This window comes from Monoraphidium neglectum (genome assembly GCF_000611645.1).
Source record: "Monoraphidium neglectum strain SAG 48.87 unplaced genomic scaffold scaffold00795, whole genome shotgun sequence".
Taxonomy (NCBI): Eukaryota; Viridiplantae; Chlorophyta; class Chlorophyceae; order Sphaeropleales; family Selenastraceae; genus Monoraphidium; species Monoraphidium neglectum.
In genome coordinates this window covers 1-15,443 of record NW_014012833.1, presented here as the reverse complement: position 1 = coordinate 15,443, position 15,443 = coordinate 1, and the positions used below count along the sequence as shown (strand labels likewise).

General features: G+C 63.2%; 5 protein-coding genes across 5 annotated transcripts in view; 1 reads left to right on the top strand and 4 right to left on the bottom strand.

The window, feature by feature from the left end:
* MNEG_5377 (hypothetical protein) overlaps window positions 1-1,707 on the bottom strand; it is a gene marked incomplete at both ends in the record, with an annotated part of 4,848 nt that extends 3,141 nt beyond the window's left edge. Inside the window, 4 exons of the mRNA XM_014046151.1 lie at window positions 417-552; window positions 763-884; window positions 1,307-1,416; window positions 1,572-1,707. Of these exons, the coding sequence (XP_013901605.1) occupies window positions 417-552; window positions 763-884; window positions 1,307-1,416; window positions 1,572-1,707 (504 nt within the window). The remainder of the gene's footprint in view (window positions 1-416; window positions 553-762; window positions 885-1,306; window positions 1,417-1,571) is intronic.
* A 325-nt stretch (window positions 1,708-2,032) lies between these two features.
* MNEG_5376 (SNF1-related protein kinase catalytic subunit alpha KIN11) lies at window positions 2,033-2,615 on the bottom strand (the record flags this gene model as incomplete). The annotated part of the gene is made up of 2 exons (XM_014046150.1): window positions 2,033-2,248; window positions 2,493-2,615. The coding sequence occupies 2 exons, from the start codon at window positions 2,613-2,615 to the stop codon at window positions 2,033-2,035; spliced, it is 339 nt and encodes a 112-aa protein (XP_013901604.1).
* Window positions 2,616-3,970: 1,355 nt separating this feature from the next.
* On the bottom strand, window positions 3,971-5,983 carry MNEG_5375 (Surfeit locus protein 2; the record flags this gene model as incomplete). The annotated part of the gene is made up of 5 exons (XM_014046149.1): window positions 3,971-4,275; window positions 4,425-4,796; window positions 5,093-5,190; window positions 5,491-5,583; window positions 5,853-5,983. 5 exons carry the CDS (start codon window positions 5,981-5,983, stop codon window positions 3,971-3,973), a joined length of 999 nt encoding a protein of 332 aa, XP_013901603.1.
* A 1,264-nt stretch (window positions 5,984-7,247) lies between these two features.
* On the bottom strand, window positions 7,248-7,845 carry MNEG_5374 (hypothetical protein; the record flags this gene model as incomplete). Its single annotated transcript, XM_014046148.1, has 2 exons — window positions 7,248-7,403; window positions 7,699-7,845. The coding sequence occupies 2 exons, from the start codon at window positions 7,843-7,845 to the stop codon at window positions 7,248-7,250; spliced, it is 303 nt and encodes a 100-aa protein (XP_013901602.1).
* Window positions 7,846-11,390: 3,545 nt separating this feature from the next.
* Window positions 11,391-15,427, top strand: MNEG_5373 (hypothetical protein; the record flags this gene model as incomplete). The annotated part of the gene is made up of 6 exons (XM_014046147.1): window positions 11,391-11,417; window positions 11,570-13,685; window positions 14,525-14,726; window positions 14,958-15,048; window positions 15,222-15,347; window positions 15,401-15,427. 6 exons carry the CDS (start codon window positions 11,391-11,393, stop codon window positions 15,425-15,427), a joined length of 2,589 nt encoding a protein of 862 aa, XP_013901601.1.
* Window positions 15,428-15,443: the final 16 nt, after the last annotated feature.

Here is a 15,443-nt window from a genome sequence, read left to right as displayed (position 1 = left end):
GGGGGGGGGGGGGGGGGGGGGGGGGCGATGCGAGGATGCGTTGGGTGTTGACAAGGCGATAGAGAACAAACGGTGCAATGCGGAACTGTATTGCGCACATGATCGCAGCTCGAGGAGGGAAAAGGCAGGCGGGCATCACGCTGCGTGCAGCTCGTATGATCGCGTTCGGGTGGCGGTGGCGCTGCGTAGGCCCCTCTCATTGGTGCAGGTCGCGCTCACGCGGGCAACGCTGGAGCAGCGGTCGGAGCGCGTGACCGAACCTGACCCCAAACAAGTAAGCATTCGTTTATGTGCGCGCGCACACACACATACACACACACACACACCATCTCTCTCCAATTCTCTCCTCTCTCTCTTACACCCTCATCACACCCACACATCTACACCTACAATGGCTGCATGCAACGACCACCCACCTCTGGTGCGGCGTAGTTTGGGCTGCCGCAGGAGGTCTTGAGGAAGTGGCCGTCGTGCATAACATTGGACAGTCCAAAGTCCGCGATCTTGACCGCCATGCTGCTGTCCAAAAGGAGGTTCTCCGGCTTCAGGTCCCTGGGAAAGCAGCAGGGTGGAGGTGGCAGGACCCACGCCTGTTGCTCTGGTGTGCATGTGATCGAGCGCGTACACACGTGTGCAAAAGACAGCGGGCCTGGACGGCCACCACGCGCGCTCGGCAAAACGAGGCGTCCGGCCTGGTAGACGGCTGCTCGCGAGCGGCGGCTGCCGGCGCGGGGTGTGCCTGACACGGCACGCACGGCCCACCTGTGCACCACCATGTTGCGGTGGCAGTACTCCACCCCGGATATGATCTGCTGGAAGAAGTGGCGCGCCTCGTCTTCAGGCAGGCGCCCTTTCTCCACGATGTGGTCGAACAGCTCGCCACCCTGCGGGGGGTGCGTACAGAGGGCGGGTGGCATGTTTGAGGGTCCATGATTGCGTGCGGATATGCGCGCACGTGTGTGTGTGTATGTGTGTGTGTATGTGTGTGTGTGTGTGTGTGTAGGTAGGTAGGCGCTGGGATAAGGGCTGCGTTTAATTCTGTGCAGCGCCACACACGGAGTGAGCAAAGGGCGCGCGCAGGAGGGGTGACGGCCCGTCACAGCGTACCCAGGTTGTTGAGCACCCCCAGTCGCACGCCATGGTGCCGTCAGGCAAAGCTCTAGAACATGCTAAGCCCTGCCACCCGCCGCGGGGCGAGGCAACGAGCCTACTCCTCCCAGCACTGATGCCCCATCGCAAAAGCGCCACAGCAATAGCCCCAAAGCAAAAGCTATGTGCACTGTGCAACGGCAAGCCCCAGACCCACCCTGACGTACTCCATGACTACATATATGTCGGATGGCGTCTCGATGACCTCGTACAGCCGGATGATGTGGGGGTGCATGAACAGCCGGAGGATCTTGATCTCACGCCGCACTGTTTTTTTTTGGGGGTGGGGGAGAGGGCGGGGTGGGGTGTGGGGAGAGGGTTTGAGGTACGGCAGCTGCTGGCAAGGGTGGTCAAGGTGGAGAAGCCAATGCGGGCAAAGCGGGATGTTGGGCAGCGGTGCCGCGGCTTCCGGAAATCGCCACTTATAATCCGGCCATTGGTGCTGCTTTGAGACTGCTGCTGCTGCCTTGGTTGCTGCTGGTGCTGCTGCTGCCGCCGCCGCCGCTGCCACTGCCATGGGGCTGTGCTGCTGCTGCCGCTCTGCTGCTGGGCGCGCATAAGTTGTTGTAGCGCGCCTCTCATTGACGACCCGGCGTCTGCTGTCAGCCACTCCCGTTAGCTGACAGCAGCGGATGCCATGCAGTGCGCATCATCGTTTCGCAGCCGCTCCAGCTGTGCCCCCACGCGTAGCTTGACATGACAGACAGCAGTGCGGGGCATCCGCTAGTTGCCCAATTTCTTTTCAGGTTGCTGCCCATGGCCGGTGCCGCCGGCGCGGCCACGCCTGCCATGCCCCTCTGCCGCCTACCGCGGCCGCCTGACATCGTGGCCGATGCTGCCGGCGCAGCTGCCGCACGCCCCACGCTCAGCCGGATGTGGAGCCTCAGCTTTGCCGCAGCGCGACAGAGTAGCTGGTGCACATGCCCAGCTGCGCCACCCTGTCTTTTGAATTCCCAGCCACGGCTCGGGCTGGGCCTCCGCCGCAGCTTCCGTGCAGCTGCTCACCCTTCTCCTCCATGTCCATCGCCTGAATTTTTCTTCGATTGAGGATCTTAATTGCCACCTTGTGGCCCGTCAGGATGTGTTCCGCCACTTTGACCTGCGCCACACCAGTGAGAAGCGGACAGCAGGGGTGAGCAGTGACAGGCCCGCCCAGGCGAGCGCTCTGCGTACAGCGTCAGTCGCGGGCGAGCTGCCGCAACCACGCCCTTTCCTGCTGCAAAGCAGGGTCGAAAAGCTGCCCAGGACGACCACTTGCAGCCATCAACAAGGACAACAAGTGATCCGCAAGCGCCAGGATCATTGCCCTGCCTCTGCTGCCAAGTTCTGCAAGGCGCCCACACCTTCCCAAACGAGCCGATGCCCAGCGTCTTGCCGAGGCGGTAGTTCGACAAGAAAAACTCAGCCGCCCCTTGGGCCAGGCTCTGCACTGGCGGCGGCGCGCTTGCCGCACTCGCGTGCTGCATCGGCTGCGGCGCGTATGGTCCGGCGGGGCCCCCGTGCACGGCGGATGGGTGCGGTGGTATTCCGGCCATGCCTGTAGCCTAGGGCCACCGCGGGCCCTCACGAGCTGCAGGTCCTTTCCACCGTTCAGGGACGGACAACGGGCTGGCGCGCCATGGCCGTCCCTGGACCTGACCAAATAATAATCCTCGCAATGACACCGATGATGTTCCCGTATCCTCCGAGAGAGCTGCGACGACGCTGGACGCTAGGCGTTCACTATCAGATCACCACTGGTTTGGCCTCTGCGATAAGTATCCGATCAAAACTCGTGTGATACAATGTTACGCCTTATCTGAGACGGTCCGCAGCCAGATAGGGCTACCAGATGGTGATCTCGCAAGCCAGTTAGACTGGGTACAAGTGAACGTGGATTTTGAATGCAGTCTGACGGACACAGATCTGAGCTTACAGGAATCGCAAGGAGTCCGGGCTCGAGGGTGATGACCGGAGGCAGGCAGGCACCTTCCGCTTTGGACCGGGGGTCCCTAGGCATGGGAAGCACAACATGGGAAGCACAACTACACAAAACAGGTCGCGAGGCCAGGGCTGATACTTGTGGTGGCCATTTCTTCAACACAACATTCATTTCTCACCTGCACACTGCGCCTGCTGCCAACCCATCCAATTGCAACCAAGCACACAATCATGACATCCTCGCTTGTTACTCAGCCGCACGGAGCACGAGGCATGGTGGTTTTGTGCTTTTACGCCGCGCCTGCCTTGAACACCCTGCAATTATGTCCCAAGCGTGCCATCATCGTCGCCCCAGCTCTCGCCCACCCACCGCCCCCGTCACTTCGCAGGTGCAGTGCATGTTTCATCCAAGGCTGTGCCGCTGCCGTGCGCCAATCTTGGGATGAGCTCACCGGCCCCTGACCGCCCCTGGTCTCCAGAGCTGCAGCACCACCCCGTATCTGGAAGAAGCGATAGTTTATGGCCCGCCCACCAGCCCAAGGCTGTTGACATCCACAGGCAGCAGGGTCTGTGCAAACCACCAACCTGCAGCCGTGATTGCGATGCTGAAGGACTTGTTGTGTGCTCATGGCTGCCAGCCGATGTGAATGGGATGACTACAGCACCACATGTGGTCCTAAGGCTTTCAGCACACACGTGCAAATACGAATTTATATCCTGGCCCCAATATCTTTTTACTCGTGCAGTAGCTTGTTCCTCCGTTGTTTTGACAAGATTACCATCAAGGATATCAAGCAGCAACGGTGAGCATCAAATGGAACGCAAGCCAAACCAAAGCGAGCATCACATGCTGTATTACAAGGGGTTGTCTCACACACAAACTGCTGGCCGGGCAGACGTCTCATCTTTTGGCCTTCTTGGCAGCACTGGGCTTTTGCGGGTTGCGCTTCACCGCTTTGCCGCCCGTACTGCCGCCGGCCGTCGTCGCCGCTGCCCCCGCCCCTTTCTGCTTGCCGTTGGCGCCGGCGCCCCCGCCATTGGCCGCTACCGCCTTTGTCCCCTCTTGCTGCCGCGGCTGCCCCTGCTTGTTCGCCTTCCGCCCCTCCGCCGCCTTGCCCAGCCGCCGCCCCTGCCCCTTCGGCTTTCCTGTTTGCTGCTGCGCCTGTGCCGGCTTGGGGCTGGGCTCGTCCTCGTCCATTGCTTCCCCTGAAAATCCAAGTGGGCAATCGGAGACGTTCTCAGACAACGGCTCGCTTGGACGCCGCTGCGCAGCGCGGCTAACATGCATGCAAAGGTTAGGACCGCGGCCACGACGCCGCCCACCGTTGCGGCCGCCACCGAGCACCCAGCCCCACCTGCCGCGCCCACGTCGACCTCGTCGTCGCTGCCAAGCATCGCGCCGTCGACGCCGTCATCCGCGCCACTGCTGCCGCCCGCCTCCTCGTCTTCCTCCTCCGAAGACTCGACCCCCTCGGGCACCCAGAAGCCGCCCTCCTCTTCCTCATCCTCATCACCCCCATCCTCCCCGCCCCCCATCTCCTCGTCGCCGCCGCCCCGCTCCCCCTGGCCCTTCGGTGCCGGCTTCTTGCTCCCTTTAACGCCTCTGCTGCCGCTGGTGCCTGCCTCATCGCCGTCCTCCGCGCCTCCCTCCTGCTTTGGCACCTTTATGCCAAACGACTCGAGGGTCGGCTCCGGCCGCAGCTCGATCTCGTCTGCTGTGAACCGCTCTGTGCAGAGCAACGGCAGGGGGCGATGCAAATCTTAGAGCCGTGCAAGGGGCAGCGCAGGATATGACACAGCTGTAGGGCCAACAATCCAGCAATGAGGCGTTCCAAAGCGCGCCATTTCCCACGCCGCCCTGATTTGGCACAGCGCTCTGCTTGTCCAGGAGTGACAACGCCACAAGCACGACGCGCCTTACCAAGACCCACCAGGCCATACAGGCCTCAAGGGGATTTGAGGATTGCAAGGCCTCCCCTTGTGCCCACAAGCCTCCCCCTCAGAGTCCCCCAGGGGCACCCACCCTTGGCGCGCTGGAACTTTTTCCCCTTCATATGCAGCTTGACAGCCTCGAGCGTCTTGGCGATCAGCTGCCCCGTCAGCGCGCAGTACAGCATCTCGCTGCGGTGGGCAGGGCGCCGGATGGGCGCAAAGATGCGTTGCGTGGGGCTGGGGTTGGAGCGGACAAGGCCGCACCGGCGTGAGCAAGGCGCACCGGCGTGAGCAAGGCGGGATGGTGGCTGATGAGCGACTGCTGTCAGCTGCCGCAGCAGTGCTGGCAGTACCCGCTGCATTGTAGCAAGCCTGGCAGCTGGATATCATTGGGGCCATATGCGTGGACAGCATACCCACGAGCACCAGTGCAGGCCGGCTGCGGCCGCCGTTCCCATGCGCCCCAGGACCAAGAGGCAAACTGCTCACGGGAAGTTATTGCTGGGCACAATGAAGGGCTCGTACTTTGATAGGCCCTGCTCTGCCTCATGCCGCTGCAGCAGCTTAGCATACTTGCTACCCCTGCAGGAGCGAAGGGCAGCAGGGGAGGTGCAGAAGAGGGCGCGGTGTGAGGGCACAGCCTAAGACGGGCGAAGATGCAGAGCCCTGCGGTTGGAGTGGCTGCCGCTGCGCACGAGGGCAGCATGGAGTGCCGCTGCGAGCGCCGTCTGGCAACGCAACTGCATCAAAGCCTATCAAGCCAGCTGCAGGCCATAAGTGCGCCAGTCCCCGAGCGCGCCGCAGCGGCGGCTGACAGCGAGCGCGCCTGCTGGTGCTGCAGCAACACCCACCTGGTGAACGCCTCCACAAGGTCCAGCCGCGCGGGGAAGCTGTGGCCGTTGAGGAGGCATTTGACCTTGCCGTTTTCGAAAGCAAAGTGCTCTTTGTGCTGCTCCACCAGCGCGGCGAGCTCGGGATCCATATCACTGCCGATGATCAAGGTCGGGAGCTGATGCTACGACAGGCTTTTCAATCCTCCAAGTACTTTGAGAGCTAAGGAGCCTGCGAACGTCGATGTCGTGGCGTCTTCACTTGTCGGAACCCGATACCGTACTGTTGTTGCCCGCATGTGTGCGGGCTTGGCTGGTGAGCTGCACACCTTCAAGATGGTGACTATTTGTCTTGCAGGGCAAAGGTTGTGAGCTTCGCAGTCCTCAATAGCTGCTCAACCTGAGTGGATGACAAATGGCTGCCTTGACCTTAGTCCTGCAGCCTGATGAAGGCAGCTTCGTAAGCTGCACAGCTAGATGGGTGTATTGAACTTACATGCCAAACGATTGTGGGCTTCACAGTCCTTCATGGCCGCTCATCAATCTGCCTGGGTGACTGGCCCACGGCGCGTTCGACAACACAACTGTTGCGGATGTATATTTGCAAGTATCTAGATCTCAGTGTGGAGATTCACAAACGCAGCGTTGAATTTAGCACGATGCCCGTGCTGTGCCCCCAGCACAAGCAGCGTGAACAACCAAATCAGATGAACAGACACATGCTTGATTTCTAGACGGACACGCCGCAGAAAGCAGCGCGGTACAGTACGGTACTGTCAACAGCCACAATTGAAATAAGCACTGAAATATTCAACTGTCAACTATGGCATGATGGCTGCTGGCGCATGCTCGGTATGGGTTTGTGAGCACCACCGCTTGCCTGTGTCTCAAATATGGCGCCAAGCCATGGTAGCGCTTTGTGGGAAGTTGGTTGCCACTGTCTGTCATGTGGAGTTGTGCAACGAGCTGTTCCTATGCTTGATCCCATTTATACACCTTTACTACATGCATGCATTGCATGTGTTTGGCTTTGCTGTACAAGCGGAGATATGTTGCACCAGGACCGGTATGCTGGCTCCCTGAAACATGACTCACATTTCAACTGCCCCGGCCTTTGCTGCTGATGCCCACGTTGACACGCTTCATAGTCGCCTTGCAAATGGTTGTTCAGTATGCTGTTCAAAGCAATTCTGGATGATGTGGGGGCAACATCACCCATGTGGTTGCCGGCAGGCCAAAGCAATTCAGCTGACTTCGAGTGAGCAAGTTCCTCATCTGCATTGCTGCTGCCCTGCACCACAGCTGCTGCAATCAAAGCTGCGTTGGCAGTGATTAGGGTCTAGTTACAGAACACAGAAACACGCAAATCCGCACTCGCAATATGATTGATGGTCACAACAAAGCACCCGCTCACTCCTACCCCGCCTTTGCCTGCTGCTTCTTCAGCTGCGCCGCCTTGCACTCCTCGCGGTGCCCCGCCTTCCAGCCCGCCTTGGCGCACTCCTTGCCGCAGTAGCGCGCGGCGTCGCAGCCCGAACACCGCTGCAGCTTCACACCATCCACGCCCGCGGCCTTGCCACACGTGGCACAGGCCCTGCGCGGCAGCGACGCCCTGCGCTGCTCCACGGGAGCTGCCGCCTCTGGTGCTGTCGCTCCCGCTGACACCCATCCGTCAGCGCCGAGCTGCTGGTCTTGCCCCTCTAGCTCGTCCTGCACCCGCCGGCCCTCCAGCTGGCTGCCTGATGCCGCCGCCGCCGCCGCAGCCGCCGCCGCTCCGCCAATTTCAGCAATTCGCCGCGGCTGTGCGTTTGGCAGCCCGTCGTCCCCTGTCCTCTTGTTGAACAGCGGCGTCCAGCTCGGCCCCCACCAGCATCGAGTGCGCGTCGCGTGCGTCGGCCGCAATGCAGCCGTCTCTGTGCCGCTCCAGCACGCGCAGGGCGGCGCGTGCCTTGGCATCGAAGGTCGGATGCAGCGAAGCCAAGGTGTGCTCGTTGAGCTTGGACCAGGGGGTCATCGCAATACTGCAGTTGACGACGCCATCTTGACCTTCATCGCCGCCTGCGTCGCGCCACGCCCAGGTAGCCAGCTGCTCCAGCAACTCCAGCCCTTGCCCTGCAGCGTTATAGCACGGCGGGCCGTACACAGTTGCGGCCGCCGCCACCGTCAGCGCGCCCGGTTGCGCGGCCAGATCGGGCAGGCACGCGGGGCTGCAAGCGAGGGCGGCTTGCAGGAAGAGGCTCCTCGCCGCCTCTGGGCAACCCCTGCAGGATGCTGCCTCCGAGACCAGCCAGCACCACGCCGGGCGCGCCAGCTGCTGGCGCTCGGCGGGGCTGCGCGCCGCGTCATCGGCGCAGTACAGCAGCCGCAGCGCCGTCTCCGCGGCGGTGCGCCGCATGGTGGCAAAAGCAGTGTTTGATGCCAGCACGCGCTGCAGCAGCGGCCAAGCACCCAGCCGCACGAAGATGTCGCGAAGAGGCAGGTGATGTTTGAACAGGAACGCCCTCCGGATGATTTCGCACGCGACGTCTGCAATGCACATCGCCGGCCCCTCCAGCCCGTCGCGGAGCATGCTGCACACGAGCGCTGGCGCCGCAGGGAAGCGGCGCATGCAGGACATGAACTCGCAGGGGCTTTCTAGTGCGAGCAGCAGTTGCTGAGCCGCACACGGTGCGAGATGCCGTGCATAGCTGGGGCTTGAGAACATTGACTCTGGGCAGCCTGTGGGCGCGGGCCTGCCGCCGTCCCTTCTGGCCGCCGCGCAGCCCGCCGCCAGCTGCAGCATGTACTTGACGGCGACGCCGCCCCCCGCGTTGCAGCACACCTCCGCAGCAAGCGACTTGTTGTGTTCAAATAAAGCGTTGAGGGTCTTCAGGGCGACCTCGACGGTTGGTGGCCCATGGATGGGTGAGCCGCGCAGCAGGCCCGCCGCAATGCACTCTACAGCGTCAGGGCTGGCGAGGAGCGCCGCGCATGTGGCGCCATGGCGCTCGGCCGCGCACGCCGCCACCAGCCGCAGGCTGTCGACGGTGACACCCGCGTCGACAGCAGCTCCTGCCGCGGCCGCTGCACTCGTGCACGGGCGGCCGGGGGCCCAGGCCGCCAGCAGAGTCGCAAGGTCACCCGCGGACGCGTCAATCTGCGCGGCGAGCCCGGCAGGCAGCCAGGGGCCACCAGCGCCCTTCTTTCTCAAGACGGAGCACACGGCGCCGGCTACTGATATTGCTATTGAGCCCAGCGTAATAGAGGGCAGGTCGTCGGCGCAAGCGGGGACTGCAGCGCAGAGCAATGCAGTGATGAGGCCGGGAGCGGCATCAAGCGCCGCCTGTACGCGTCTCTTGGGAGTTTCATGCGAGAACTCTCTGGTCTTGCTGGTGCCATCCGGCGGCGCGTCCGCAAAGCACAGGTTTATCAACGTTGCCAGGTACATGAGCCTGGCCTTCTCCCGGGTCGAGGTGGTGGTATGCAGGCGAACAAACGCAGATGCCGCTGCCCGCGCGATTGCTGCCACCTGCAGCCCAGCAAATGCCGCTGCAGCATCCGAAAACCTCGCCAAATGTGGAATGCATGCAGCCAGCACCCGCGCCGCGGCCCTCGCATGGGGGCCGTCGGCCATCAGCAGCGCCACACGTTGGAATGTGTCGGGCCGGGCGGACTGCCAGAACGAGGCTGTGACAGCTGAGAGGCAGCTCTCTAAGCGCACCACTTCCTGTTCCAGTCTGCTGGCGGCTGCACTGCCGTCCGAAAGCATGCGGATCAGGCGCTCGAAGCGCACTGCGGGCTCCATGATGACAATACTGCTGCGCGTTGGCAGCGCCCGATCGCGCAGCGGTGTGTGTCTACACTGCTCGCCAAGTCGATGACTGCGGCTGTGTTATCACTGGGTGCACAGGTCACCGTACGATGAGAATAGCGCGTGCGGCTTTGAGTTGAGCGCGATCTTGTTGATCTGAAAGTCGAGCAGGGTCGGTGAAGTGAATTGAGAAAGCTGCATTTGAGCTCGGATCTGCTCGGTGAGTCTTGCGAAGTGGAGGGCAGCTGCATGTATACATCTTCCACGTGGTCAACCAACAACAGAATGCACTGGATTCAGTCGATGAATCAAATCATACAGTGCACGTCATGGCCCACACCCCACGATGCGGTAGGTTCTGTGAGGCAAGCTGACAGAGCTAGATGCACGGCGATGGCAGCGGCAGCGGCGGCGGCAGCATCAGCATCAGCAGCAAACTAGTGTTGTACCAGCCGCGTTGCTGGCGGAGTTGCATAAGAACTGCCAAGGTTTCTTACAACTGAAATACAGTACACTTGGTGGTTTGGTCATGAGGTGTCATTGCGGCACCTCACAACACACTGGGTTGCCAGCGTACCCCCCCCCCCAGCAGGGACGTGCCCCAGGGCGCGCCGCATGCCGCTGGGCACCAATGACCGAACGCCCTCCCGACAGCCAAGGCAGGAGGCGGCAAGATAGAGCTGACCGTGCGCATATACATTCTGAAAAACACGGAAAGCTGGCGGCAGCAAATGCCGCCAGCCCCTGCAAAGGTGCAGAATTGTTTTATACTGTATGGCGGTTTGCAGAAAAAAACGTGGTCGAACGCGAATGCGATGACGAAAAGGTCCAAAAGGTGACATTCTTGAGTTGTGCTCAGGTTGGGGTGCAGGACTGCCCCAACGCACCTGTTGGTCCCCTGTTTAATACATCATATCGCACAAGTCGCATACTTTGTTTGTAAGTCAAGGCTTCAAAATATTCCTTCTCGTGGGAATTCAAGCTGGTGATTGTTCACCTTGCAGGGCGAATGTTGTCGCAGTCCTTGATAGCCGCTCAACCGGAACCCTGAATGACAATAGGCTGCCTGAGCAACACCACTCCAGTCCTGCAGCCTGAAGGCAGCTCGAGCTGGCTATGATGTGCCAAAACATTTACAAGCTGGAGACGTTCAAACAATGGGGTGAGACACTTGATTGCGTTGAATGGCACATCAAGGTCAGGCCAGCCTGGGTTGTGAAGACCGGTCAATCCCATGAGCCGGCGCGACCGTACCGGTCTAGCCTGTCCGTGCGTGCCTGATGCCCACACCCAGATTATTGGGGGCTTTTGCAAGAGCACTCAATCAGGGTACGCCCACAGCTGTGACTAGTTAAAGCTTATGTGCATATTTCTGTTTGCAAGAACGCCACTCCAGGCAGCGAAGAGCGATGACATGACGGCAGCTGCAGGGCACTGGCAACAACCAGTACCGCTCGTACAACTTCAAATTGATAACAGCAACCTGATTCACATCCTAAGTGTTTGCCTCCCGATATATAACAGACTCTCAAGGCTGGGTGCGCCCACAGATGCCGCCGCACCATCAGTTTATACTGTACCTGCAAGTTGATGTTGGGCCAAGGTCGGGGTGCAGGACTTTCTGCCCGAAACGCACCTGGATGTCCCCTGTGTAGCGCGCAAGTTGCGTGCGTTGTTTTTGATTCCATAGGTCAAAGCGTTAACCTTGCGTAAAGGTACGTTGCAGCGACGGTCGTGCGCACAGACCAAAGATCTCCGGAGATCACGACATGTCTTGCGAGCAGGTACTGTACCGGGTATGCAAAAGGAAACATCAGTAGTAGCGCCGTGTAAAAATCTTGTGCGGTAGTGGAATTCGTCATAGAGACAGTCGCACACACTCCTGCGAGCGTCGTGACTGCCGCTCTCTCTCACCGCGAGCGGCGCCGCCCACCGCCACCCACCGCAGGCGGGCGCCGCCAAGCCGGCGCTGCTGCAGGCCGCAAAGGATGGGAACGCGGCCGAGGTCGTGCGCCTGCTCGACGCCGGGGCGCCGGTCGACGCGGTCGACCCATCAGACGACCAGGCCTGGCAGGCCGTTCACGAGGCCGCCACGGCCGGCGCCGCCGCAGTAGTCGAGCTCCTGATCCGGTGCGGCGCGGACCCGCGCAGCGCCGCCAGGGACGGCAGGCGCCCGCTGCACCTAGCGGCCGACGAGGGGCACCTAGAGGTGTGCGAGGCCCTCCTGAGTCATGGCGCCGCCGTCGACGACACCGACAGCGACGGCATGCACCCGCTGCTGTACGCGGCCGGCGGCGGCCACACCGCCGTGGTGCTGCTGCTGCTCGAAAGCGGCGCGGACCCGCGCGCCGCGGACCGCAACGGCTGGCAGGCTCTGCACGTCGCCGCCCACCGCGACCGCGCGGCCGCGGCGCGCGCCCTCCTCGCGCGCGGCGCGCGCGCGGACGCGGCCGTGCCAAACGGCCTCACCGCGGCGCACATCGCGGCGGCGGAGCCAGGCGGGGCGCCGGGCGCGCTCAGGGTGCTGCTCGAGTCCGCCGAAGACGCCGCAGCCCTGGCCAACGCCGTGGACGCGGACGGCTGGCGGCCGCTGCACTACGCCGCGCGCGCCGGCAACGAGGAGGCCGCGCGCCTGCTGCTCGCCGCCGGCGCGCGCTGGGACGCGCCGCACCCGTCGGGCGCGCGGCCGCTGGCGCAGCACTTCGCGGCGGAGGGCGGGCACGCGGGCGCGCTCGCGGCGATCCTCGACGCCGGTGCCGACATTGACGCGGCCGACGGCGACGGCGACACGTGCCTGCACTATGCAGCCGCCCACGGGCGCGCGGACGCCCTGAGGCTGCTGATCGCCCGCGGCGCGCGCGCCGACGCCTGCAACAAGGACGGCTGGCAGCCTCACTTTTGCGCCGCGCAGAAGGACGACGCGGCGGCGCTGGAGCTGCTGCTCGACGCCGGCGCCGATGCTGCGGCGGCCGACAAGCTCGGGCAGCAGGCGCTCGCGGTCGCCGCGGCCGAGGGCGCGGCGGCGGCGGCGCGTGCGCTGCTGGGGCGCCGCGCGGACGTCTGGGCGGCCGCGCGCGACGGCAAGCGCGCGCATGACGCGGCCATACAGTTTGACCAGGGGGAGGTGCTCACCCTGCTGCTGGAGAGGCGACAGGCGGTTCGCCTGATCACCAGCGACAAGGAGGGCGCCTTGTCCAAGGCGCTGGCCGCAAAGGCGAAAAAGTGCGTGGTCGCACTGCTGAAAGCCGGCGCGCGGCCCAAACGAAAGCTGTCCGTTTTGGAAGAGGCGCTGCTGTCTGGGCTGCTCTGTGCGGAGGAGGGGCAGGCTGCGGCGCAGGCGGCGGCGCAGGCGGCAGTGCAGGCGGCAGCCGCCGTCGAGCAACCTGCGCCTCCCGCGCAGGCGGCCGCTGGCAGCCAGCCGCCGCAGGAGCAGCAGCAAGAGCAGCACCATGGGCAAGTGCAACTTGAGCTGCATCAACTGCAAGAACAGAGGGAAGAGGAGGAGCAGAGGGTGCAGCGGCTGCAGATGCAACGCAAACTGGAGGAGGAGCGGCTGCTGGAGTTGGAGAGGCAGGCGTTTGCCGCAGAGCAGGAGCTGCAGCGGCGGCGGGAGTTGGCCGCAAGCGGCAGCCAGCAGACGCCACCAGCGGCAGCACCCCCGCAGGCAGCCTCCGCAGGGGAGTTGATGCAGGCGGAGCAGGCGCGGCTGCTGCGGCTGCTGCAGAAGACGGCGGACGAGCAGAGGCGGCTCCAAGGGCTGATGGAACAGAGCGCGGAGGAGCAGGAGCGGCTGCAGGACGAGCAGCTGCGCTTGCGGCAGCTGCGCGAGGAGGGCGACCGGTTGCAGGCGCAGGTCGCAGCAGAGAGGGGGCGGCTGAAGGAGGTTGGCTGCGCAGCAGCAGAGCAGGCGCGGCGGCTGCGCGCGCTGCACGCGGCGGCCGAGGAGTGTGCGCGCGTGCGGGTCGAGGGCTTGCGGCGCGCCCTTGCGGGGGCGGAGGCGGCGGAGCGGCAGGCGGCCGGCTGTGCCAAGGAGGCCAGGCGGCTGGCGGCAGACGGCTGTGGCGGTGAGGAGGGGGGCTCAGGAGCGCCAGCCGGGTCAGGCCCGCCTGCGGCCAAGCGGGCTCGACGCGGCGATGAGCAGCCTGGCACGCCTGCAGCGCGGGCGTCACGGTGACGCAGCGGCATGGTGGTTCGGGGTGAGACAGCTGTTGTTGGGGGTGTGGAGGGGGTCTTGCTGTCACGCAGTACCCCCTCCATGGCGTTGATCTGTATCGCTTGCACTATCTTCCGCAATTTTCTTTGTAATTATGCTTTTTCCCTGGATTGGGCAGAGGAGAGTTGACCACTGATGTCCGACCAAGCATGCCATGTGCCTTCGGTTCTGGGTTAAACAAGCACATGCGCATTGAGAACTCCAACTGGCCGCTCTTGTGACCCATTGTTGCTGGTAGCAAGCACGTGGGCACATCTATAGCATGCGCGCATCACAGCGCAGCAGCGATGCCGCCCTGCCATGCCGAGAGCAGAGGTCAACGCGTGCGGACATGAGCATAGCGAGGTCAACCGTACCATTCAACAGCGTGCATCTGCAGGCTGACGTGACAAGATCCCTTGAAAGATTTGTAGTCAAGCCTTCATCACTGTCAAGCCTGGACTACTTGACTGGGCCCGTGACCCCGCGCCAAGTGAGTTGGTGACCAACAGATCACCCAACCCTCCGATTGGTGGTGAACTGTTTTTGAATTGTAGTTGTGCAGAACAAATTTACGAAGGGTCTGACCGCGCACTCACCACTTCGAGGCACCTGGACGCGAGCCATCCCACTGCCATCTAGCTCATTGACGCGCGGAATCATCCACGGCAATCATCATGCTTTTGAGAACCCTTCCTGCTGCGGCCGCAGCGCCCAGCTGCATGCGCCCGGCGCCGTTCTCTGCCGCTGTGCCCAGGGGCGTCCGCCGCGCTGCGGCAGCGCCCTCCCCAAGCCAGCACGCGGTGCAGCGGGCCGCGCGGGCTGCAGTCGTCGCGGCTGCGGCGACGAAGCCCACTGCGGCGCTCATATTTGACTGCGACGGCGTGATTGTGGAGACAGAGGACCTCCACAGGTGAGTCCAAGTGGCTTTCGGGCCATTCCCGGCAGGTTGGTTGATTGCATAGGGTTGAACAGCGTGCATGCACGCACCAGGCACAAGCATGCGTCGCGCAGGGACGCAGCATGCAGCAGCATGCGCGCACACCTCGGCACCCGGCGCGCAGCGCCTGGCACCGTACTGGCCCCCATAGCCCGCGCGCCAAAGCAGCCCGGGGCCCTCGCTGCGATCCACGTCGCCTCGCAGGCGCGCCTATAACGGCGCCTTCGAGGCGTTTGGCATCACCGTGAACGGGGAGCCGTGCGTGTGGGAGACCAAGTACTACGACATGCTGCAGGTCGGGGCCATGACAGGCGGCAGACGGCTTTGCCTAGGGGTGCCTTTGCCTGCCTGCCGGCTAGAGGGCTCCTGCTCGCCGTCGGCGGCCCCGGCTGCCGCGCAGGTCGAGCATTGGGCTCTCCTATCAGCAACACCTTCCGATGTCGGACACGCGCTCGTCCGCCCACGCAGAACACCGTCGCCGGCGGCAAGGGCAAGATGAAGTACCATTTCTCAAAGAACGGCTGGGCGGTGGCGGCTGGGGGCCAGGGGCTGGTGGCTGAGGAGCTGCGCGATAAGCTGGTGGACGACCTGCAGGTGGGTCCAGGGGAAAAAGGGGGTGGGCGAGGGGCGCATTGTACTTGTACAAGGCCTGGCTTGTGCCCATCTTGCCGTAGTGGACAGGGTGGGGAG